Source organism: Diaphorina citri, unplaced genomic scaffold (genome assembly GCF_000475195.1).
Source record: "Diaphorina citri unplaced genomic scaffold, Diaci psyllid genome assembly version 1.1 scaffold118, whole genome shotgun sequence".
Classification (NCBI taxonomy): domain Eukaryota; kingdom Metazoa; phylum Arthropoda; class Insecta; order Hemiptera; family Psyllidae; genus Diaphorina; species Diaphorina citri.
This window is the reverse complement of record NW_007377555.1, coordinates 283,209-306,211: the sequence shown is the minus strand read 5'-3', so window position 1 is coordinate 306,211 and position 23,003 is coordinate 283,209. Positions and strand designations below refer to the sequence as shown.

The following is a 23,003-nucleotide window of genomic DNA, read 5'->3' as shown; positions in this document are numbered from 1 at the left end:
CATCTTTTTGAGACCCTCTGTAGGTAATGTTTTTAACTGCATTTGCATCACCTGCGTTTACTAAAGTAGATTTTTTTCGTGCAATTAAAAAATCAGTATTCTACCTACTGATTTTTTAATAGCACAAAAAAATTATAGATTAATTCTTAGAATGAATTAATCAGTAATCAAATCAGGCAAATTTTCAACCACTCTGTATTCTGAGGCCGTTCTCTTTTGAATCATACTGTGAACCAAAGGTCACTGTAGAGGAGGGGTGTCAAACTCAAACTTCATAGCTGGCCGCTGTCCTAGGGCAAACTTTTAGAAAAATGATCGTAAACAAATTTGGATTTACCATCAGCTGTTCTTTGACAGTATTAGGCAGAATATGCAGTACCTGGATAGCTGAAATTATCATTTTTCTAGTTTCTACTGAAAAACTACCTATTCAATTCATTTATTAGATTTAATAAATCCTAGAATTTATTGAAAACGTCCTTGTTGGCAAGAGCAAAGCGTGGTATAAGGTATAAGGAAAATGTAAGTCATTACCTATTAGGCTCATTAGCCTTCTTAGAAGCAGACAAGGTCACACATTTATAGCAAGCCACATGTTTGTCACTCCTGGTATAGAGTTTCATGGTATTATCACGGATAATATCACTGATTCATTTTATTTCATTTCATTCCAGTGTGAGCTTCCATGTAGGTATTAGCTAGCTTGCCTGGTACTATGCGATCTGTGATTATCGCATCTTCTGTGTTTTTGATAATTCAATAATTTTTTACATACTTAGTCTACGTCAACTTGTGATCTCTGTTTGTTTGTTTGTTTTTTTTTTTTTTTTTTTTTTTTTTTTTTTTTTTTTTTTTTTTTTTTTTTGTTTTTTTTTTTTTTTAACTCTATATTTGGGCGCCTTCCGGCAGTTCCTTGAGTGCTTTTATTTAGTTAAATTTCGCTTTTCCATCTCATTTTCCAGTTAAATTTCTTATTGGTCTTTGCTAATGTGTGAGCCCAAAATTCATACTGGCGTGTTCTATTGATTGTGATTTTTTTTCTTAACTCGTGAGATTACTTTAGAGTTTAAACTGTTGACGGTTTCGTTCCTAACACGGGATTAACAAATTCGTGTGTTCGGTTTGCTCCTTCGCCGCAATGAATTCCACCAGAGGCTCCAAATTGCTCGGCTGGAGTGCCTTCACTATATTGGTTGCCGCGTTTACCTTGCTCCCAACGGGTCAATCTCAGCCGTCTCCCCCCGCGGTGAATTGTGACTACATAGATGCGGAAGTCAATTCGTATCAACCCGTAGTGGATCGCATCATAGCTGCCGTCTCCCAAGGTGGACACTTCCAGGTAAGGCTGAATTCACTTTGGATCAAACCAGCGGCGATTTGCACCAGATCTCAATAAATCACTGAAGTTAAACGTTGCGCGTCGTTGGTTTAGTATTCGTGCAATCGCGTACTGTTAGTTTTTCCCGTCTCCACTTGGGCTGGGTGAGGTTAATGTGAGGAGGTAGCTTGTCAAATGGAGGGTAAAACCTCATCCAGCCTGAGTGAGAACGGGAAAAGCCAACAGCACTGGACTGTCCAGACTCCAATTGGTCACATATCCAGATACCAACCACGCGCAGCATTCCTTAACTTCAGTGGGGTGTCGAGAACTGGTGCATTCAACGTGCTATCCCCGCACCGCTGCTCCCTAAGCCTACAGACAGAACCTTCTGGGAGTTTCCTTTTCCTAGAAGTACTCAATAACTGAACATATAATAATAACAACAATAGAGTTGTGATTAAGGAGCGCGGTAGCGCTCCGCCCCGCCAAGTCAAGAAAGTTTGACCGCGCTACTAGAGATATTATACGCGACAGGGAAAGTAGCCGTTTTCAGGTAGTTGTAGGGGGACAACTACAAATGATGGAAGAAAACGGATTGCATGTGTGTGTTCGGGCATGAAAGTAGACCACGTTGAAAAAAAAATCATCAAAATCAGTTAAGTTTAGCCGGAGATATTTGACTTTGAAAAACGTTAAATTTTTCATCATTTTTCTGCTGCTGCTTCCGCTTCTTCTTTGACGTTGACCGCTCTACAGCCTAAACCACTGGACCGATTTTGATGGTTGATGGCTCATTTTTTTTCTCGCGAGTGGTAGGTGTGCCTTTTCATATTTTCAAGGCCCCCAAAGGGCCCCTTCAGCCTTAAATTTGATAAAAGAGTGATTTTTAGGGGAAAAATTCTAAATTATCGCTCGAGTTAATTAATAAGGAAGTTTTGTACTACGTAGAGTCAAAAGTCGGAGTGTCCCAGTGGTAAGGAGTGTGATCTTTGACAAACTGCCGAGCGGGTGGGGAGGGGTTCGAATCCCACTGTGAACATTTCTTTGTACATAATTTTATCATTTAAAAATATTTTATGGATAGCCATAGTTACTTTTTTCATAATTTTATAGTTTATAGTTGAAAAAATAAATTTTTTTAACAAGTTTCCATTTATATTTGATTGACAAAAAACTCATAACATACATTTTTCATATAAATGGTATACCCATCCGTATAAGCAGAGCTTGTGCCACGGATGGGGAAAAGTATACCCATCCGTATAAGCAGAGCTTGTGCCACGGATGGGGAAAAGTATACCCATCCGTATAAGCAGAGCTTGTGCCACGGATGGGGAAAAGTATACCCATCCGTATAAGCAGAGCTTGTGCCACGGATGGGGAAAAGTATACCCATCCGTATAAGCAGAGCTTGTGCCACGGATGGGGAAAAGTATACCCATCCGTATAAGCAGAGCTTGTGCCACGGATGGGGAAGCAGAGCTTGTGCCACGGATGGGGAAGCAGAGCTTGTGCCACGGATGGGGAATCAGAGCTTGTGCCACGGATGGGGAAATAATATCCAAGTAATTACTATTTAATAATATCCAAGTAATTACTATTTTGCGAATCCACTTGCACTTACAGGCTCACACGTACTCGACTCTGGCAGATTTTGTCGACAAGTTTGGCCCTCGTATGACCGGATCAGAAGCTTTGGAGAACAGCATTGACTTCATGGTGAAGGAGAGTAAGGACTTCGGATTAGAAGTGTGGACAGAGAACGTCACCGCACCAAAGTGGGAAAGGTAAGTTAAGTAGACAATTTACAAGATTCGTCTATTTTTCCCCTTTATTTTTTTCAAGAGGTTTGACAGAGGGAACTGCAACTGCCAAGGTCTTATCGTCCCGAAATCGAAGAGAGAACGAAGACAGGATAGGAGAAAGTCAGCCGTTCCGAGAACAAACGTTATTCCATCAGGATAAAATCCGCCCCGGACAAAAGTATATCAATAAAGAGGTGCTCTATTAAACTGTTAGTATAATGAAACAATTTGTTCTAAGCTGACAGTCTAAATAAGCACTACTTACTTACTATCTAAATCTGTTCTTGCAGACATTTCGAGAAGGTGACTCTGGTGAAGCCTTGGAAAAGTGACATCCCTGTCAGTACGCTAGGTGGCAGTGTGGGCACACCACAGGGAGGCATCACCGCCGAGGTTGTTGTGTTCAAGAGTTTCGCTGAACTCATTGACAAATCAAATCTGGTAAGTCCAATTGGTCACAACCTCCGTGGCCGAGTGGTTATCACACTAGGCTTGCACGCAGGAGGTCCGGGTTCGATTTCCGGTGGGGCCGAGGTTTTTTCGGCTCTGTGCTTGAAGTTCGGGGTGCCTCGTGAGGACAATTGAGTAGCTACATTAATCGAGTAGCGACCAGTGGCGGCATTAACAGAGTAAAAAGAATAATCATAGATATGACAGAAATAGTACAGGAGGCTCTGTAATGCTGTGATATCTACAAAAAATGTGAAGAAGCTCTCAGCTTCACCACAAATAAATCATGATTTAGATTAGATTTTTTTAGACACAACATGTTCAGTTTTAAAAATTTCTGCAATAAACATGGAATGTGAGTAACACCTGGGCAATCGCATGCTGCTGGCTTTTTCCGCCCCGGGCTGGAATCGAACCCACGACCTAGCGCTTACGACAAACGTGGTACCAACCAAGCTAACTAGGCTCGCTTCATTCGTTTTTAGGTGGCCGAAAAAATCTTTGTCCAAGCTAACTTGGCTTCATTCCTTTTTAGGTGGCCGGCAAAATCGTTGTGTTCAATCAGGATTTCGTCTCGTACGGAGAAACGGTCAAGTATCGGTCCAAGGGAGCGTCTGTAGCGTCCAAATACGGCGCTGTTGCCACACTGATACGATCCGTCACTCCGTACTCTCTGGCAACACCGCATACGGGGCATCAGTCGTACGATGCCGCGGTCAAGCCGATACCTACCGCATGCATAGCGCCCGAGTATGCGGAAATGTTGTACCGCATGTATAGACGAGGAGGTAAGCTGGAAAAAATCTGCGGATTATTAGAACCTATATTAATATGTATAGACGAGGAGGTAAGTTGGGAAAAATTCTGCGGATTATTAGAACCAACATTAACATGTATAGAAGAGGAGATAAGCTGGAAAAAATACTAGGAAGCTATAGTAGGTACTCTGGTGATTAAATAGGTATTCCCGTCAAGTAATAAAAATACCACAGGGAAAATTTCCATTAATCAAAAAATCAACCATTCGATACCTATTGTACTTAATACGGCCATAAAAAATGCATAATGCTTATAAAATTACTAGCTGAATTCCGTCGCTTCGCTCCGGAATACCGCTAGTTCATCCCGAGGCATGGTCAAACTTGTAGAAAATGATAAAAAATACGGTCGGGCTGCGCGCTCCCTATTAGCTGCACATTAGTTATCAAACTAAAAACATAAACGAAACTCAAAATGTTGGTCGAGAGCGGAACATTTCTCTCCCGCAGTCTCTGCACTCTGTGTATTTCTTATGGTGGAGATTTTAGCGATCAAAAATTGATCATATCTCAGGATCGGTTTAGTTTTTCGCAAAATCCTTTCTTATTGCACACCTAGACCATAAAAGGAATATTCCTACCAAATTTCAGTTTTCTAGGTGTTGTGGTTCAGGAGATAGAGCGATCAGTGTGTGAAATATGAAATGTGAACGAGTGAATGGATCTTGATTTTATAATATAAGATAACGAACACCAGGTACAAAGCAACTCGTGGACGCTAGTATTACGAGTATTCCAACTCGCACTGCGCCCCCTTCCACCCCCCGGGGGCTTCGCGGGTTCGCTACGCGGAGTTGCGTCTAGCGAAGGTTGAGTGCGAAGGGCATCCCACTCGGAAAATTTTGTTTAGCCAAAACCAGTTGGCCTCAAAGCGATCACTCTAAAGCTGATTGAGAGGCCGACGACAAACGCCGACCCCATCTGAACATGGGAAAAGGCGAAGAAGAAGAAGAAGAAGAATTAGACTAATGTGGTTTGTGCCGTCACGTTTCCATCCCATAGTGTCTCATCAGATGGACAAGAAGAAAAATGGAGACCATCACCCTGTTGTATGGCAGAAAAAAGAAGATATCCTATTATTTTTTTTTTTTTTTTTTTTTTTTTTTTTTTTCAGACGGCCCAGTGGTAGTATCAATCAACATCGATGCTCGTAACGTGGGCACGACCAATACTCGCAACACGATCGTGCAAATTCGCGGTCGGGAATGTCCGGATAAGGTCGTAATCACTTCGGGTCATCTCGATAGTTGGGATGTCGGCCAGGGTGCAATGGACGATGGGGGCGGAGCTTTCATCTCGTGGAACAGTCTGGTCCTCCTCCAATCATTGCAGTTGAAACCTCGACGAACGATCAGGTAGGCCAGCGGCGATAGCACGTTGAATGGGCCAGTTCTCAATGGATCACTTAGGTTAAGCAACATTGTGCGTGGTTAGTATCCGAATGGGTGACCATTTGGCCAATCGTGTGCTGCTGTTTTTTCCCGTCCCACTCAGCTCTAAAAGTGCTCACGGCACATATGCTGTCAGCCAGTTGGAAATCCCTGATCTAAAACCCAATTTTTTATTTCATCTAAAAATTCTTTCACAAGCTCAATAAACCTTGAGCTGAATCCTCCTCGTCTAAAACTTTAGCAAAAATAGCTCATAGCCAGTTGGAAATCCCTGATCTAAAACCCAATTTTTTTATTTCATCTAAAAATTCTTTCACAAGCTCAATAAACCTTGAGCTGAATCCTCCTCGTCTAAAACTTTAGCAAAAATAGCTCAAGTTTGTGTCGACATTACTACTTTTGTTTATTTACTACCCAGGGGTATCCTATGGACAGCAGAGGAGCAGGGCTATGTAGGAGCCATAGCGTATGTCAAGAAACATCAGGAAGAATTGAAGAATATCACTGTGGCCATGGAATCCGATGACGGTACCTTCACTCCATTCGGACTCTCTTTGAAGGGGTCCCCCGAAGCCGCCTGTATCCTCAATAAAGTTCTGAGGTATGTAGGTTTAGTATAGACTTAAAAACTTGGTTCGTACCTTACTAAACGGTTAGAGATATTCAACGCATAAACGGTTAGAGAAAGTCGTGTGATTTTCACACCAGATATTTTTTTGACTCTGTGCTGAAGACAGGGCTAAAAATTAGACCCAAAACGTCTGAAAAATCACAAGGTACGTGACTATACGTGTCCTCTTTACGTCCATGTACGAGTACCTACCTATTCCACAGATAGCTACGATAAGTGTATAATGGAGGAGTTGCAATGGGGGAAAATATGATTAATAAAAGGTCGATTCCTACGTAAAAAGTTGTCAAAAATCCAAATCTGAGGTCAAAACTCGGAAAAAGTAACTTAAAAAGGTCGAAAATTCAATTTTTAATTGCCATTCTAATGAAAAAGTTCGAAGAGTTGTGGCGTCAGATTTCACGTCAAAATGCACAGAAACGCTTGCGCACAAACAAACGAAGCGGGAGTCATGAATTATGACGTCATCGCCTACGGGAGCGTATGCCGTGCCGTCAAAGTTTACGATTTACCGGTATTTTTTAAATCGATTTATCTCGGTATCTAGAAGTCGTAGGAGAAAAAGAAAAATTCCGTTGGTCCTCATTTTTCCTGCTCTATGACTTTGAAACATCACCCAAGTAAGCGCAACTGATCTATTGTTGATTGTTAACAAATGAAAAATTTCATTTCATTGGCAGGTAGGTATGGTAGGGACCATAGTATAAATTTCTTTCCTGGCTCCGTGGCCGAGTGGGCAAGAGCACTGACTCATAAGTCTCATAACTCTTAACTCATAATCTAAAGATATCGGGTTCCAATGCCAATCCCAGGGAAATTCAACCAATCACTCGTATTTTGCTATCGTCCAGGCATTAATGAAAGATGATCGTCAATGAAAACAACACAATATTTTTTACTCATTCCATCTAAGTTTATTTACAAAACTTATTGGCTAGCCGAGACTAAGCATTAATCTAAAATATATACAGCCCCTTGTGTAACTGACTCACTCACTGACTGACTGACTGACTGACTCACTCACTCATACTAATTCTAACCCACTTCTAGATGTGCTAGGAAGATGCGGTTTTCACCATTGGATTCCTTATTTTTTGTATGCCGTGCCGTCAAAGTTTACGATTTACCGGTATTTTTTAAATCGATTTATCTCGGTATCTAGAAGTCGTAGGAGAAAAAGAAAAATTCCGTTGGTCCTCATTTTTCCTGCTCTATGACTTTGAAACATCACCCAAGTAAGCGCAACTGATCTATTGTTGATTGTTAACAAATGAAAAATTTCATTTCATTGGCAGGTAGGTATGGTAGGGACCATAGTATAAATTTCTTTCCTGGCTCCGTGGCCGAGTGGGCAAGAGCACTGACTCATAAGTCTCATAACTCTTAACTCATAATCTAAAGATATCGGGTTCCAATGCCAATCCCAGGGAAATTCAACCAATCACTCGTATTTTGCTATCGTCCAGGCATTAATGAAAGATGATCGTCAATGAAAACAACACAATATTTTTTACTCATTCCATCTAAGTTTATTTACAAAACTTATTGGCTAGCCGAGACTAAGCATTAATTTTATAAAACAAACAATTCGATCTAGAAGTTTAACTTAATTTCCTCAACGTTCCGTTATTTTTAAGGAATTGAAAACATCAAAACTTAATTCTATAACATAGGAAAGAAGAAAAGAGAAGTATAGTTTTATAGGTATAAATAAATATGTACAAACATTTAAAATTTCAATCTATGTATTTTAACTTAACATCTAAATACCTAATTTATAACACACATTCGATTTAATAGTTGAAAAATCATACTAATGCAGTAGGATATAAGAATATCCAAAAACTAGAAAACCCCGTTCAAGAGAGATTATTATAACATCTGATGATTAACTTTAACAATAACCATAAAAGGGTGGATGGGAGTAATTTTCGGACACCAAATTTAATGGTCTTAAATCACATGCTTATGGCCTACAAAAGTAGTCTTAAGGTAGAAACATACTACCATCACGTTACGTTACAGCACTTCACGTGATGTGTGATGTGATAGTAGTGTGGTTATCATGAACGAAATTACCTACAATATTATGGGAAAACTTTGAACTACATCTTTCTGACTCCCCATGACTTCACGTGATGGTAGTGTGTTTCTACCTTTATCTATTCCCATTATTATTATTATTATTTTTCCAGATTGTTCAAACCAATCAACGCCACGCGTCTGGTCCAATCAAAATACCCCGTTGGTTCCGACATTGAACTATTTCAAGAGAAAAACATCCCGGGGGTAGCGCTGCTCAATGATAACGCCAAGTACTTTTGGTATCATCATACCCGAGCAGACACGATGTCCGTTTTAGACTCGGACACACTCGACTTATGCACGGCACTGTGGGGAGGCGTGGCCTATATCCTAGCCGATCTCTCTGTCGAGTTGCCACGAACTTAGTAAAGCTGTATTTTATGTGACTTTTTTTTTTTTAGTATTTCTTTTTGGAATAGTTTGGGCTGGCAGCGGGTGTGTTGGTGCTATTATGTCCAAACTAGTCCAAAGAGAGAGAGAGAGAGAGAGAGAGAGAGAGAGAGAGAGAGAGAGAGAGAGAGAAAAGACATAATAAAATACTGCTCATTTTGAACCATCTCTATTGAGTGCAATTATCCTACACACTGGACTCGGCACTCAGGAATTTCATTACAAAAGCCCCCCCCATTTAAATGTAATCTAGTGTCGCGACGTTAAAAGAAAATAATGTTTACATACCTACGTATTTGCATTATGCTAGAGTTTAGCATAATTTTTATCGAATGTCACACATGACCTTGATGCTTAGCATGTACTTAATATAAATAACAAATATCTAATGATCCAGTAAACAAGATTCTACAATCTACATCATCACTCATAGAATTAATTAATATACCTAAATATTAGATAAAACCTGGGTGTCAGGTGGCACTCTTCCCTACATCACAAATAAAGGATTTCACTCTCCAGTCAATACCATTGGGGTACCCTCATCTAATTTCCCTCTTTCTTACCTATCCCCTTAGCCAAGATACAAATTGGTTACAATATAGAAAAGAGTGCATTTACCTCAAACATAATCAGGTCTGGAATCAGCTCATCTAACCATCTGTCAGGGGCGGAGTTACCCAACCGTACTTGTCGTGGGTGCGGACCAGATTTTGGAATGCCTCCTCGGCCGTTTTTTTGCTGAAAGACTTTGACTTGCCAAGTGTTTTTGAGACACGTCCCTGTGTGAAGGAAAGAAACAGGAATGTCTACAATATTATGAAATTTCAACAAAGAGAAAATGAACACAAAATATTAGCAAAAAGAAAAAAAATAATAATAAATAAAATAAAAATAAATGGCAATTTTCTGATAAATAAACATTGATGCTTCTTAGTCCAATGTTCACAGAGTGTACACACTGATTACAACTGATTTAAATAAAGATCAAATCACATACCTTAGCTGAGATTAAGCTAACACCACTTTGCTACCAAGGTAGACCTTAAACCCTATCTGCATAAACATCACAATTTTCTTCCACCAAGCAAGAGTAAGGGGACCTTTCAGTCCTATGCTGGCAGTATAAACATGATATATTCTGTTCTAGCTCAATATGGAAACTGAATGGGTTAATACTCACATGTCCTTTGACTACACTAGCAGTAAATTGCATGATGACTGATTCAACACTGTATGCGCTTGACCAGCCTCGTGGGGTTAGCAACTCTAAGCACAGGGCTCCTCCTTCCATCACAAAACCTGCAAGATAAATAGATAGTGGAGTTTAATAGAAATTTTAGAATAGATAAAAAAAAATAGGAAATCTCTTCAGTCACATTTATGATAAGTATATGATATATTCTGTTCTAGCTCAATAATGAAACTGAATGGGTTAATACTCACATGTCCTTTGACTACACTAGCAGTAAATTGCATGATGACTGATTCAACACTGTATGCGCTTGACCAGCCTCGTGGGGTTAGCAACTCTAAGCACAGGGCTCCTCCTTCCATCACAAAACCTGCAAGATAAATAGATAGTGGAGTTTAATAGAAATTTTAGAATAGATAAAAAAAAATAGGAAATCTCTTCAGTCACATTTATGATAAGTATAACATTATTTAATCAATAATGTGTATTTTCCATCTTTTATTATAGAAAAAAAGAAATGATAATAATAATAAAAACCAATCACAGTGGTGCAGTGGTTAGCACAGTGGACTTCGGATCTGGAGGTTGGTGGTTCAAGTCCAAGTCAAGTCATAAAATTTAGCGTAGTGCATTAAGCGGGGAACGACATTTGTGACAAGCATTTATGCTTAAGCTTAACACAATTAAAATTCCTTAAAAAAAAAAATAATAATAATAAAAAATCAGTAATACCTTTATCTATGCTAGGGGAAATGACTCGGATGAATGGTGGTAGAAATGGGAATGACTCTGGAAAATCAATGTGAAGCAGAATGTAGGGGATCTTGAGTTTCTTCAAATCCACATACAATTCACTGGATGAGTCAATACTCGAGGTGTACACTTGAACATGCCACTCGTCGAGCTTTTCATTCACCAGATCCACAGAGAATGGAGGACTTGCACCATTCTGCTTTAATTTTTCTATGTCAGCTAATTCTTTCATCAGTCTCTTCACTTGAATGGTTTTGAACTAAAGGGGTCCCCCGAAGCCGCCTGTATCCTCAATAAAGTTCTCAGGTATGTAGGTTTAGTATAGACTTAAAAACTTGGTTCGTACCTTACTAAACGGTTAGAGATATTCAACGGATAAACGGTTAGAGAAAGTCGTGTGATGTTTAAACCAGATATTTTTTTTGACGCTGTGCTGAAGACAGGGCTAGAAATTAGACCCGAAACGTCTGAAAAATCACAAGGTACGTGACTATACGTGTCCTCTTTATGTCCATGTACGAGTACCTAACTACCTACCTATTCCATAGATAGCTACGATAAGTGTTTAATGGAGGAGTTGCAATGGGGAGAATATTATTAATAAAAATCTGGTGTGAACATCACACGACTTTCCTTATCCTATTGAATGATGCTTATTTGAGTGTTCCTTTACCCTAACTTTTACAATATCAAGCTTTTCATTCACCAGATCCACGGAGAATGGAGGACTTGCACCATTCTGCTTTAATTTTTCTATGTCAGCTAATTCTTTCATCAGTCTCTTCACTTGAATGGTTTTGAACTTGAGTTTGTTGCTACTGCTGCTGCTCGAGCAACCTGGAAATAGAGCATTTAATTGGGTCATGTTTTTATTTATCTAGGTTCTTTTGGACTCAGAAGCATCAGGATGTAAATGAACTGTTTGGTCTCACCTAGCAATATCCATCAATAGTTTAGTCATCCTGTGCTCACCTTGGGGTCAGGAGGTAATGAATTAAAATCTCAGTTAAGGCATAGAATTTCACCCTCAACATAATTTTGATTGCTTTGCTGGGGACAATGGTCACCACTAAAAAAAAAAATCCAAACTTTCTGAAAATTCCAGTTTATTTCGAGGCCTACTGAATGTAGAAAATGAGCAGGCAATACAAACCTTTTGGAATATTTTTCATAGGTGAGACAAGCTCATTTTTAAAGTGATTTCTATTTGCTACATTGTTGTTGTTAGCATGATCTAAGGTGTTATCTGTATTGTCATTGCCTACTTTATCATTCTTGTTACTCTCTTCTAAATGAGGATCATCTGTTTTCAACTTATCACGCCTGAATATTTTAGTGAATGCAGTCACTATTTTGTCCTTTGATTTCAGTTTAAAGGACATCTTGTTTGATTGGGTTTGGAAATGGATTGAGATCTGAAACAAAAAAATACTTTAATGAGAAAATCATCAACATTATTAAAGTGTTAAGATTACGCTACAGCAGATTATCCGGAATCAATCCTAGTGCTAGAAGCTTGACCCAGGTATTAGCTTATCTACGAATTTGTGTACCTAGGTATTGAATCAAATCCAAAATAATCCAAGTAGGCCAAGCATTATTCTTGGGAACTGTGACCTTTCTACTTCTTCCTGTTGGACCTATCCTGTTTTCACAAAACAGTGGGCTATCATAGAACATAGATCCAGTTTTGGGCCCATATCACAAATGCAATAGAAAAGAATGTAAAACTGATTACTTATCATTGCTATTTAGGTCTGTACTTACCAATAACTGATTGATTTTATGTCTAGATTAAACAAGAATCAGACTGCATTTTTTTGCTAAACCCCAGGTAGGTGTGGGTATGGACTTGACGGCTGATAGTACTAATGAGATTAACTTCTGCTGAAAGTGTTTGAAAGGTCTTATCACTGTTATCAATAATCAGGGTGGTCAGGGTAATTAATCACGAGACAACACACAAAACACCTTGTCGCAAAAAAAGACAGGGCCTTTGTCAGTAGTCAGTAGTGGACATTTACAGACAGCCTTATCAAATGCACGGAAAATCTTGCCATTTGCATTTTTTGCAAAAAATGCATTTTGTGCAAAAATTTCTTTTGTTTATTTTTTACCCATGATTTTGAAGAGTTTAATCAAGGATGAAAAAGCTTGCACAGACGTACCGTCCGTACCTCTGTAATCTGGCAACCTCGCAAAATCAGACCGATTATTTAGCGCGAAATTTTGAAAAAAATCACTTTCGGTCAAATTAAATTTAGAAAAAGGAGAGAGGAAGTGAAAAAGTGGTTTTCTTTTCTCAGTAGGACCAGATTTTGTTGACCTGATTGAAGAAGTCCCTTGTATCCAAAGGAAAACCTATTCTCCAAGAGATCATAAGGTAAGGACACACTGCAAGCAGACCAGACTACTTGAATAAGCCCTACCAAATTATTTGTAATGGGGTACACAGATCAAGGTGGAATCATTGGCATTTGTGAACCGACACTTCAGTGTAATGAGAAAAGATCTTTTCTCAGAAAAGATCTTTTCTCAGAAAAGATCTTTTCTCAGTATTCCACAACAAAGTGGGGCCCAATACCTCAAGAATGTTACTGTTTTTGTCAAAGCTGCTTATTTTGGATTAGAAATTCACCTGATCTCATTGTTCAAGAATGAGTAATATCAGTGTCTTAAAAATAATTAATAATTTTTCTCTCCTTCTAGGAATCAGACCGAAAATGCCCTCCAATTTAAAAGTAGCAGTTGTATGTTCAAGTAATATGAACAGGAGTATGGAAGCACATGCTTATTTGAGCAAGAAAGGAGTGGATGTCAAGTCTTTTGGCACAGGAGATAAAGTCAAACTACCTGGTAAGCTCTTTATTCAAGAAGATTTGTTGGAGCTGATTTTTTTTAACTCAATTCATATAACATAACATTTTCAAAGCAAACAGCAACATAAAATCTTTGGGCCTATTACCCAATAAAACTTAGGGTCCTAAAAGCCACTCAAGTGTCAAAATTCAATTTTGCATTTTTATTATTATTAATTTGTTAATTTTATTATGTATTTTGGTATCAGAAGCCACAACAATGGGAAAGTGTAGTAATTTTTCATTGTTGTGACTTCTGTTCTGAACTAATACCATTATTTTTCCATAAAGTCTTTGTTTTTCAAATTTCAGTGAATTTATTCTTTCAATCTATTACAGGAACTGCCATGGACAAACCTAATGTGTATGATTTTCACACCACCACTTATGAAGACATTTATCAAGATCTGATGAACAAAGACAAGGCCTTCTACACCCGAAATGGACTTCTTCACATGCTAGAAAGAAACAAAAGAATCAAATTAAAACCAGAGAAGTTTCAAGAATCCAAAGACAAATTTGATATTATAATTACATGTGAAGAGAGGGTGTATGATCAGGTGTTGGAACATTTTGACAATCAAATGATCTCATTGGAAAACACACCTGTACATTTGATAAACATTGATATTCAGGATAACCAGGAAGAGGCAACACTTGGTGCATTTCTAGCTTCTGAACTTATGTCTATGTTTATAAAGTGTGAAGACTTGGATAATGAAATAGATGAAATAATGCAAGAATTTGAAGAAAAGTGTAGTCGACCCCTGTTGCACACAATTCTGTTCTATTGAGATTATTAATATTTTACCTACACTTGATTTATCTGTGCCAAAAAAGGCTATTGATTATTATTTGGGTTATGCTATGGTCTTTCATACAGATATGATTTGATTATCTAATAAACCTATGCATACTAATCATGCCTGGTTGTTTAGTCCGTCAGAGTGACTATTGTTTCTGAACAACTAATTTATGTACCTTGATGTCACCACATTCATAGTTTTATCAAGATCAACTGAAATTCGGCATTCAAAGCATAAATTCAATATTTCAAGCATCTCTGTCTACTTTCTAATGGTTTTGTCAATTTTATATCTTGATTTCCCTAAAATTCTTTTTATTATTATATAATATATATATATATATAAGAAATTGTTGAAGTGAAAAAAAAAAAAGAAAAAAAAAAAATGTGATTGAACAATGTAGAACAATAATACCCTGATTTTTCATTTCAGATTCAGTGTTTGTTTGTGACATAGAAAGAGGAAGTGGAAACCTGGTAGTAACTGGAGGACAAGATGATGTTGCATATGTATGGAACATTATGTCCGGGGAAATCTGCTTGGTGTGTGAGGGTCATAAGGTAGTTTCACACTTAATCAAAGAAAATCAGACAGACATAGGCAGAACTGGGTCAAAATTACAAGCTCAGTATATCCAAGGCAGTGTTCAACTTTTGTCTTTCACATGGGTAGATTTTATTTTTATTGCACCTTGGAAAAGACTGGAAATAAAGAAGTAGGAAATAAAAGTGGTTAGATACCTACCTACCTACCTACCTACCTACCTATACAAATATATGTTTTTCTCTCTTTTTTTTTTTCACTATTCTTTAGGTGATACTTAACAAACATGGTATCTTTTACAGGACTCGGTGACACATGCTGTTTTCTCCAATGATAGCAAATACCTAGCAACAGGAGACATGTCTGGTAACATCATAGTCTGGAGTGCCAGCTCACTCACCAAAGTGGTGGATGTACAGGTGGAGGACATTTTGGTAAGTGACAGTCAAGACAATTTTTTGGGGGCATTAATATAAGCTATAAGTGCTTGCTCAAGAGTCTGGCTGAGGGACTATAAACAAGTCTGGCGGAGGGACTATAAACAGAGAGTAGATCAGTGTCTAGCTAGGGGATATTAAACAGGGAGAAGACTAGCCCAAATTTCCTCATGTTATATCAATAGCAAAGGTTGAGTGCAAAGGGCATCCCACTTAGAAAATTTTGTTTAGAAAAGGCAAAGAAGAAGAAGAAGATAAGTGCTTGCTCAAGTTATTAACCTTTCCCTCCCCTCCTCTGTCTCAATGAAAACCAACTCTAATCTAAAATCTAAATCATGATTTATTTGTGGTAAAGCTGAGCTTGTTCACAATTTTTGTGGATGAAAACCAACTCTTAATTATTAAAAGTAAAAAAGGGAGGAGAAATAATTGTTTTTAAGTCTGAAGAGGTTGAACCAAGTTAGTGTCATTTGCAGACTCTGTAGTCTGGAATGGAAATTCTATTTAAATGGACCAATATAAACTCTACATGAGAGTGTGGTTTTTATGTATATCAAATCTTAATTGGTTACTTACATAGTTACTTACTTTTGAGATTTTTTTTTTTTTTTTTTCGTAAATTTATTTTAAAAGGGCACAACTTCGAATGTCATTAGCCCTTTTGAGATGATTAACCACAGATGTAATTTTATTTCAGTGGCTAAAATGGCACACCAAAGCAAACGTCCTGTTTGCTGGCGTGGTTGATGGTTGTGTGTACTTCTGGGAGATCCCGTCTCAGAAATGTAAAGTTATTCCTGGGACTGGGGTGGATACGGGAGTTGGAGTAATTATGCCTGATGGTAAGTCAAAGTGGTACCTATAAGATTTATTCTATTATCTCAAATTCCATGTGACAGTTTGTGGTTTTTGTCCTTAAGAAAGATAAATATAGATTTAGCAGGAGGCTGAAATGAACTTATTTACCACACGAAAAATCCTCAATTTCTTCTAGATAAAAAAAAACGGGTTTGATCACTATTTTTGCCCCTCAATATATATTTCGAGATTTATTTACAGAGGAAATACCTCCTAAATCTCAAAAAAAAAGAGGGGCAAAATTTTTTAGTCAACTACCTAGTAGTGTAATTCAAATTTCGCTCAAGTGTGAGGGATCATTATCAGATCCTAAACTTCAAAACAAGCTATTTTCACAGACCATTGTTCGCTTTCGTTTTTCAGGTTTGAGGATCGCCGTGGGCTATAATGACGGCAGCGTGAAGGTGTTTAACCTGAAAGACCTGAGTGTCCTACACACGATCAAAACGCCCAAGGAGTGCGTGCACCCCGAGGCCCCTATACTGTGTATGGACGCCCATCCGAACAATAACCTTGTGACGTACGGAGACGATGGGGGCAATGTTGTAGTCCTGCAAACTCAAGGCGGAAAGGTAAATGAAGGAATGAAGTGAAGTCTGTGTTTTGAATTTTGTGTCTTTATTTTTTCTGCGATAACAGTGGAAGTTTTTTTTTTTCCAATTGAACGATTTTGAATGAATAGAAAAAAAAAAAAAAAAAAATGTGATTGACAAAATTTCAGAAATAATCAAAGTTACGTCATTTAATGTTTCTAGTTCTGCTTCTTACAGGTTCAACATTAAGAAGTATTTTGTCCCTTGATTGTAACTGTCTTGACTAATGGCCAGCTCTTGCAGATTTTCCATGATGGGTCAATTGTAAACAAAACCAAGCGGAACTTTTTTTTTCAAGATGAGTGTTTCACCGCCGTTTTTATTTACTCATATTTTACTTTTCTTGACAGCGGCTGTGAGTATTTTTAGTGTTTCCTGGAAAGGCGGTGGTGTAGGTTGCTTGTTGTACACGGGAGATTGGTTGGGCGTTTTCAATTGTTGAGGTCTCCTATAGGGAGGTTCCTGCCGAGTGTGAGAGGTGGAAGATGAGAGACCCGAAGATGCACGAGGTGACACGAGTCGATATTCACGAGGTTTCTGTTCTGCGCTGGAGAGGTTATATTGGTCGCGATGTTGTTCACCACTAGAGGGCGTAGTCCTTGAACTGGATGAGAGAGGTGTATCATGTGAGGCTGGGGAGAACTGAGGCTTCATTCTATACTTTGTGAACGGACTGGAAGAGAATTGTATAGGTCTTCCTCCTCCCCCTGTAGCTTTGATATGCTGCTCCTGACTGGTTCTATTGATCGGATTCCTTTTCCCTCTGTCTAACATAGTGTATGTTCCATCAGTAGTCGCTCTGTCTCTAGGGTTTATATGACTTCCATCACCTCTCACATTATTAGCCTGAGTGAATTTGTTTGTTTGACCAGGGGTGATACGTTGATTGGAACGATTTGACACGAGTTGAGGATTCGCCAAAGCTCTCTGCATTTGAAGCAGATTCGTTTTCTGGGATAATGGATATCTATTGGATGTTTGTCCGCACCTCTGAGAGTTCAGAGCGATCGTATGCTGTACTGTGGGTCTCTCATGTGGTACATTGGACCTCTGAAGAGTTGTATACTCTTGAGGGGTACATCTACCCGACTGGGTGGATCTGGTTTGATCAATGGGACGCATTCTGTGTCTACTAGAAGTATCTGATCTCAGACTGGATTGGGAATCATTCAGACTTCTAGTGGTGGATACCATGGAGAGAATAGAACTCACAGATTCCGTTCTCTGTAAAGGCTTTGAGGACCTCTGAGATTGGTCACTGTATAGATGTCTACCCTGGTTGCTGAACTGTGGTGAGGGACAAGGTCGGCCTCTACTCTGGGAGTGGCTGTGTTGCTTCGTTTGGAATAATGGGGACTGCTGCGTACGTTGGGATTGTATCATGTCTCTCTTGTATTCTGCAGAAGATGTACCATTGCGCCCTGAGGATGCGAGGGAACTCATGGAGGCGCTCATATTGAGTTGAGACTGTGACCGAGTATGCGGTGACTGTGGCACAACACGCCTGTTCGGCATCGTCTGATTGGCGTTCACCTGGTGTTTAGATGTGATACCTCGTCCTGCTGAACATTGTTCTGTTTTGTTGGGCGTTCGCACCCCTTACAACAACAATCTCACACTCTAAAGCAGTGAAAGGTGAAATTGAACGCTTCATCAACGAGATACAGCCTGGTTTCCTCAAATTTGTCATCGAAAATTTCGTTAAATGAGAACGAATGTACCATCAAAGTCGAGGAATCTATCGGTATGATTATGGTTCCATACAAAATGTTTACTTCTCAAATCATCTAAGAAGTCTATTTTATTCCACGGAGAACCATGCTTTATTCAACAATCAAATCTTGCGCTCTTATTGGGACACCCTTTAGTATGATTTTGTTTTGCGATAACTCGTGAACAGTTTGTCCAATTTTGATCACATTTAGCAAATATCAATATCAACACATTAGGACATTTGCGCATGAGATTTTGAACCCCATTGCGTCTTTTGGAGCCCTCTACCGAGCCTTTTTCCTAAAAATAAATTGATTTATATCTTATTTTACTTCAGGTTGTGGCTGTGTTCGATGGAGTTTGTTCAGTGGAGTCCATTTTGTTTCTGAAGAAATCCTCTGAATTGAACATTCTAGTGGCTGGCAATACTTCGGGAGAAATTCACATCTGGGATTATGCCAGGAAGGTAAGTTCTTGAGGATGACTGACGAGCTAGTTGAAATCCCAATAAAAAATAAACTTACTATTAAGTGATAATTTATTTTATATTCTTTTTACATAAACATTAGAAGGGACACTTCAGTCCAAGTCATTAATTTTGAAGAAACTTTGTTCGGAGTTTCAGAGATTAAGGAAACTTCTGACTAATCTGCAGGTTTGTAGGATGACAGCTTTTTGCATAACACTGACTTTGGATGGATTGATGTTCAGTTTTTGCTGCTATTTGAAGAAGTTCTTGGACACTATTATTATTATTATTATTATTTTGATCTATGTGGTATGTTTAATCTTTTTCAGGTGTTACGTCACAAGGTTGTCACAGAGGCAGGACTTAGCAAATTAATCTTCACAGAGGACGAGTCCAGACTTCTAGCCTCTTCGTTACAAGGCTTTGTATTTGTTATCAACGTACTGAGTGGATCCATTGCACAGACGTTCACCTGTCATCATGAGAGCATACTCGATATTTGTTTTATTCCGTAAGTAACAAGTCTCTTCTGACTTTGAAGAACCTGGCAGAGTTCCCATTTCCGCTAATCAAGGACTCATATCGTATTATGTACTATTATTTATTTTATTTTGGGTATAACTTTACTGTGAAGTGTCACAATGATGCTAGTTATGAAATAGAATTTTTTTTTTAAACTAATTTTCCTACTCTATTTAGTATTTTCTCGTTATTTTCCAGCATGATTTCCGCGTTTGTGACAACATCCGACGACCACTGTGCGCGAGTATTCGAGTTAACACGAGAACCGGAAACCCTGTAAACAGAGAAACCCTTTATCCTTGATGTGACTAGGTCAATATTGATTCCGGCCCTGACGAGAGAGGTATCCTTGAGTCCAGCCCTGAGAATTAAGTCGTTAGCTACACGCGAGGTAAAAACTTTTACATATTTGATTTAAAAATCGACTTGGAATGTAGAAGGAGATGGAACGGTTTGTCCGATAAAGTTTGGCACACATTTTCCGCTCAAAGGAAATTTTGCTCATTGGATTTTGTACTCTTTGTGCTTATTGAACTGTTGCATTAATGGGACTTTTTAGTCTTAGCCGATACTATAAATAGAGTATTTTAAATTAATAAATACCCGACCCAAGGTGGTCCTATAGATATAGAGGTCCTTTTTTACAGTGAGGTGTTTACTTCAGCTTACTTCACGGACTACTTATTAATAAGTACTTTAATAATGGACTAAAAAATCCAAGTTTTACAATATAATATTGTAGAACTTAGATATACTTAAGTTATAAAACTATTAACTAAACTAATGCTGTGATACATATTAAATTGTGGCTCTTGGTGGCTTCACCACAAAATAAAACAAAATTCCATTGAAATTTTCATATAGGGAATTCTGAATCAGCTTTTTGCGAGCCTATTTATCGCAGCTGTAATGTCGGGACGTTAGAAGAAAAAGCTATACATGGATGATAGAAAATGCCTCCGTTGTGAAACACAGAAAGCAATGTGATTGGTGCAGAGTTAGACTTTTATTCTCTAACCATATTGGATGGGCCTGACTAGAATCGGGAGAAATGTAAACCGTGTTCGACCATGGAGACATTTTCTTAATTACATATATTGCTGTTAAAATCTTCTTCTGTAGAAGTATTTTTACCTACCCACTACAATCGTATTTTCCTTTCACAATTTTCAGGTAGTAGGTATTGTTGGTATGGTGGGAAATAATTTCCCTATTTCCCACCATACCAACATAAAAATTACGAAAGGAAAATACGCGTAAATCATTTATTTTGGGCCCATTTAGCCCATTTTCAAACTGTTCGGATTGAAAACCGAAGGTCGTGTTATTTCGAACAATGTTCCCCGACTTTTGCTAAAATTTGCCGGATAAATTTGAACTTTCAAAGGGGATAATTTGTTTCAAAAGTAGCTTATTATTTTGTCCTACAAATTATTTATTGTTTTATTATTAATTTATTATACATTTTTTTTTTTGGAAATAAAAGACGTTTATGATATGAACTCATGTTGAAAACAGTACTTTTTTAATTGGGAATGAGAATAATAAAATTATTCTAGTTCTATTCTAACTAGTGCCTGAGAAAATCTCGTTGTCGATGTACTAAAAAAAAGTCACAGACATCCTAAAGCTCTATACTGAGTTACACATGGTACGATATAACTCCAAACTTGGTCTTTCGACAAATCGTACGTGATATTTGACCAACTGTCCCAGGTCTGAACGAGTGAAATTTGTGCAAATATCGTCTACGAAACGATCTGTCAAAAGATCAAGTTTCAAGACCATATCGTAGCGTGTGTAGCGGGCTTCGTTTGACTGTCAAATGAGGATACAAGAAACGCGGGAACAGTGTCAATTCTTTCCATAATTATGTTAAGACGCTGTGATTCTTGCCGGACTGTAGGTAATTAGATTAGGGAATGGAATTGATTGAATATAATAGAATAAAGGTCAGGCCCCGGTTGACATCACAGAGAATAGAATATACAGTGTGGTCTAAAAGTAATGGGTCGGTTTGAATTGGCAATAGGCTCCTCAGTCTCCTCACAGAGGAGGATAGAATAACAGGGTGGTCTAAAAGTAACGGTTCAGTTTGAATCGGCAATAGCTTCCTGCTCCTCCTCCTATTGATTACCAGGCGAGCGTCTTCTATATAAAGTCTACTTCTTGTGAGTGCCATATCTTCAATAGACGTTGGCGACTGTTCTGGCCCAACTTTCTATATCCATGAACCGATTTAACATTTATCCAAAATAAAAAGTCAAAATTAAAATCCTTATTTCCCTTAGACGGTGAAATAATTATGTGTGAAATCTTCTTTTTCCACATGCCCATGCCGTTTTTCTTACCCTGTTTAAGATTTTTATTATGTTTAAGGAGAATAGGTATAACACAAAATACGTCAGTCTTGTCATCATATGTGCATATTATAGGTAGTTTGTAGGTACCTATAACATACGCCATGAAATTCAGCTTGGCTTGAAAACCGTTAATACACGGAAACTTGTTATATGTATTTATAGGTGTTATCTTTATCTTATACCTATGTATCTCTGATCTTTGATCCTTATCTATGATCTTTATTCCAAACAAGGACAAATTGATGAACCTGACATTAGGAGAGAATGGACATCTTGTTGGCGCTTTATCCTTTGTCCAATCAACACTTGAACCGTTGTCATGTCAGTCTTACTAACACGTTATGATAATAGTACATATGTATCTTACATGATAAAAGTACATACATATGTATCTTGCATGATAAAAGTACATACCTATGTATCTTGTATGATAAAAGTACATATTATGTATCTTACAGCGTGTCACTTGTTGAATCTGAGATGCGTGGACTGAGAAGGAACAGAATTAATCAGAGATTTTTTCATCTCGCCCATCTGATGATGGGCGAGAAGGGTCAGGACACACAATACCTTCCAATTAGGTACCTAATCGGTTAACACGCGCTAAAAAAAAAGTAACCCGGTAATTGGTAATCGAATTACGATTGCAAATTTTTATCACTATAATACCTAGGTAGCTATTGTTTATTTTTTCGTATTTTTATTCCAGTTACTGTCTCAGGTTACCAAAACAATTTTTTGCGAAATATGCACGTTTGCGACAGTTGTATACCAATTACCAATTTTATTGCTTATTCATAGCAATTAGCTATCGCTGCTGTCTGGCGCCCTTTACCCTTCTATTGTTGATGATATGATAAAAATAATGGACGAGTGGGTAGATACCTACATAAAATAATAACATCCGTAACTTTTTGACAACGGGTGCAACCTGTTAATGTCTGTCAAACTGCAGGGTCAGTCCGAGAAAAAAAATCCCGTGGATTTTGATGAAAAATAAGA

The 23,003-nt window shown here is 38.2% G+C and overlaps 5 protein-coding genes across 5 annotated transcripts; 3 read left to right on the top strand and 2 right to left on the bottom strand.

Moving 5' to 3' along the window:
* The first annotated feature begins 871 nt into the window (after positions 1–871).
* Positions 872–9,127, top strand: LOC103524745 (carboxypeptidase Q-like). The gene is made up of 7 exons (XM_026820067.1): positions 872–1,339; positions 2,948–3,108; positions 3,417–3,567; positions 4,112–4,364; positions 5,509–5,749; positions 6,204–6,386; positions 8,612–9,127. The coding sequence occupies exons 1-7, from the start codon at positions 1,139–1,141 to the stop codon at positions 8,865–8,867; spliced, it is 1,446 nt and encodes a 481-aa protein (XP_026675868.1). The 5' UTR covers positions 872–1,138; the 3' UTR covers positions 8,868–9,127.
* On the bottom strand, positions 8,903–10,214 carry LOC113465508 (ubiquitin-conjugating enzyme E2Q-like protein 1). The gene is made up of 2 exons (XM_026820068.1): positions 10,075–10,214; positions 8,903–9,673 (listed from the first exon to the last, which is right to left on the bottom strand). Exons 1-2 carry the CDS (start codon positions 10,183–10,185, stop codon positions 9,545–9,547), a joined length of 240 nt encoding a protein of 79 aa, XP_026675869.1. The 5' UTR covers positions 10,186–10,214; the 3' UTR covers positions 8,903–9,544.
* Positions 10,215–10,262: 48 nt separating this feature from the next.
* Positions 10,263–12,918, bottom strand: LOC103524747 (ubiquitin-conjugating enzyme E2Q-like protein CG4502). The gene is made up of 5 exons (XM_026820062.1): positions 12,607–12,918; positions 11,993–12,254; positions 11,528–11,676; positions 10,819–10,984; positions 10,263–10,456 (listed from the first exon to the last, which is right to left on the bottom strand). The coding sequence occupies exons 2-5, from the start codon at positions 12,219–12,221 to the stop codon at positions 10,263–10,265; spliced, it is 738 nt and encodes a 245-aa protein (XP_026675863.1). The 5' UTR covers positions 12,222–12,254; positions 12,607–12,918.
* Positions 12,919–13,078: 160 nt separating this feature from the next.
* LOC103524744 (RNA polymerase II subunit A C-terminal domain phosphatase SSU72) lies at positions 13,079–14,739 on the top strand. The gene is made up of 3 exons (XM_008489776.3): positions 13,079–13,222; positions 13,549–13,695; positions 14,037–14,739. The coding sequence occupies exons 2-3, from the start codon at positions 13,563–13,565 to the stop codon at positions 14,489–14,491; spliced, it is 588 nt and encodes a 195-aa protein (XP_008487998.1). The 5' UTR covers positions 13,079–13,222; positions 13,549–13,562; the 3' UTR covers positions 14,492–14,739.
* Positions 14,740–14,936: 197 nt separating this feature from the next.
* LOC103524743 (angio-associated migratory cell protein) lies at positions 14,937–21,153 on the top strand. The gene is made up of 7 exons (XM_008489775.3): positions 14,937–15,063; positions 15,349–15,480; positions 16,181–16,325; positions 16,705–16,913; positions 18,985–19,113; positions 19,446–19,627; positions 19,837–21,153. Exons 1-7 carry the CDS (start codon positions 15,025–15,027, stop codon positions 19,916–19,918), a joined length of 918 nt encoding a protein of 305 aa, XP_008487997.1. The 5' UTR covers positions 14,937–15,024; the 3' UTR covers positions 19,919–21,153.
* The last annotated feature ends 1,850 nt before the right edge of the window (positions 21,154–23,003 follow it).

Bases quoted from the DNA above. Each gene is read 5' to 3' on its own strand.
- LOC103524745 (XM_026820067.1), top strand. From the start codon at position 1,139: ATGAATTCCACCAGAGGCTCCAAATTGCTCGGCTGGAGTGCCTTCACT. The intron at 3,568-4,111 runs GTAAGTCCAATT...ATTCCTTTTTAG, and splicing joins TCATTGACAAATCAAATCTG to GTGGCCGGCAAAATCGTTGT. The intron at 6,387-8,611 runs GTATGTAGGTTT...TTATTTTTCCAG, and splicing joins ATCCTCAATAAAGTTCTGAG to ATTGTTCAAACCAATCAACG.
- LOC113465508 (XM_026820068.1), bottom strand. From the start codon at position 10,185: ATGGAAGGAGGAGCCCTGTGCTTAGAGTTGCTAACCCCACGAGGCTGG. The intron at 9,674-10,074 runs GTGAGTATTAAC...TCCTTCACACAG, and splicing joins CTAGTGTAGTCAAAGGACAT to GGACGTGTCTCAAAAACACT.
- LOC103524747 (XM_026820062.1), bottom strand. From the start codon at position 12,221: ATGTCCTTTAAACTGAAATCAAAGGACAAAATAGTGACTGCATTCACT. The intron at 10,985-11,527 runs ATTGTAAAAGTT...GAAAAGCTCGAC, and splicing joins TGGTGAATGAAAAGCTTGAT to GAGTGGCATGTTCAAGTGTA. The intron at 10,457-10,818 runs GTATTACTGATT...TTTATCTTGCAG, and splicing joins TTCCCCTAGCATAGATAAAG to GTTTTGTGATGGAAGGAGGA.
- LOC103524744 (XM_008489776.3), top strand. From the start codon at position 13,563: ATGCCCTCCAATTTAAAAGTAGCAGTTGTATGTTCAAGTAATATGAAC. The intron at 13,696-14,036 runs GTAAGCTCTTTA...AATCTATTACAG, and splicing joins AGATAAAGTCAAACTACCTG to GAACTGCCATGGACAAACCT.
- LOC103524743 (XM_008489775.3), top strand. From the start codon at position 15,025: ATGTCCGGGGAAATCTGCTTGGTGTGTGAGGGTCATAAG. The intron at 15,064-15,348 runs GTAGTTTCACAC...TATCTTTTACAG, and splicing joins TGGTGTGTGAGGGTCATAAG to GACTCGGTGACACATGCTGT. The intron at 16,326-16,704 runs GTAAGTCAAAGT...TTCGTTTTTCAG, and splicing joins TGGAGTAATTATGCCTGATG to GTTTGAGGATCGCCGTGGGC.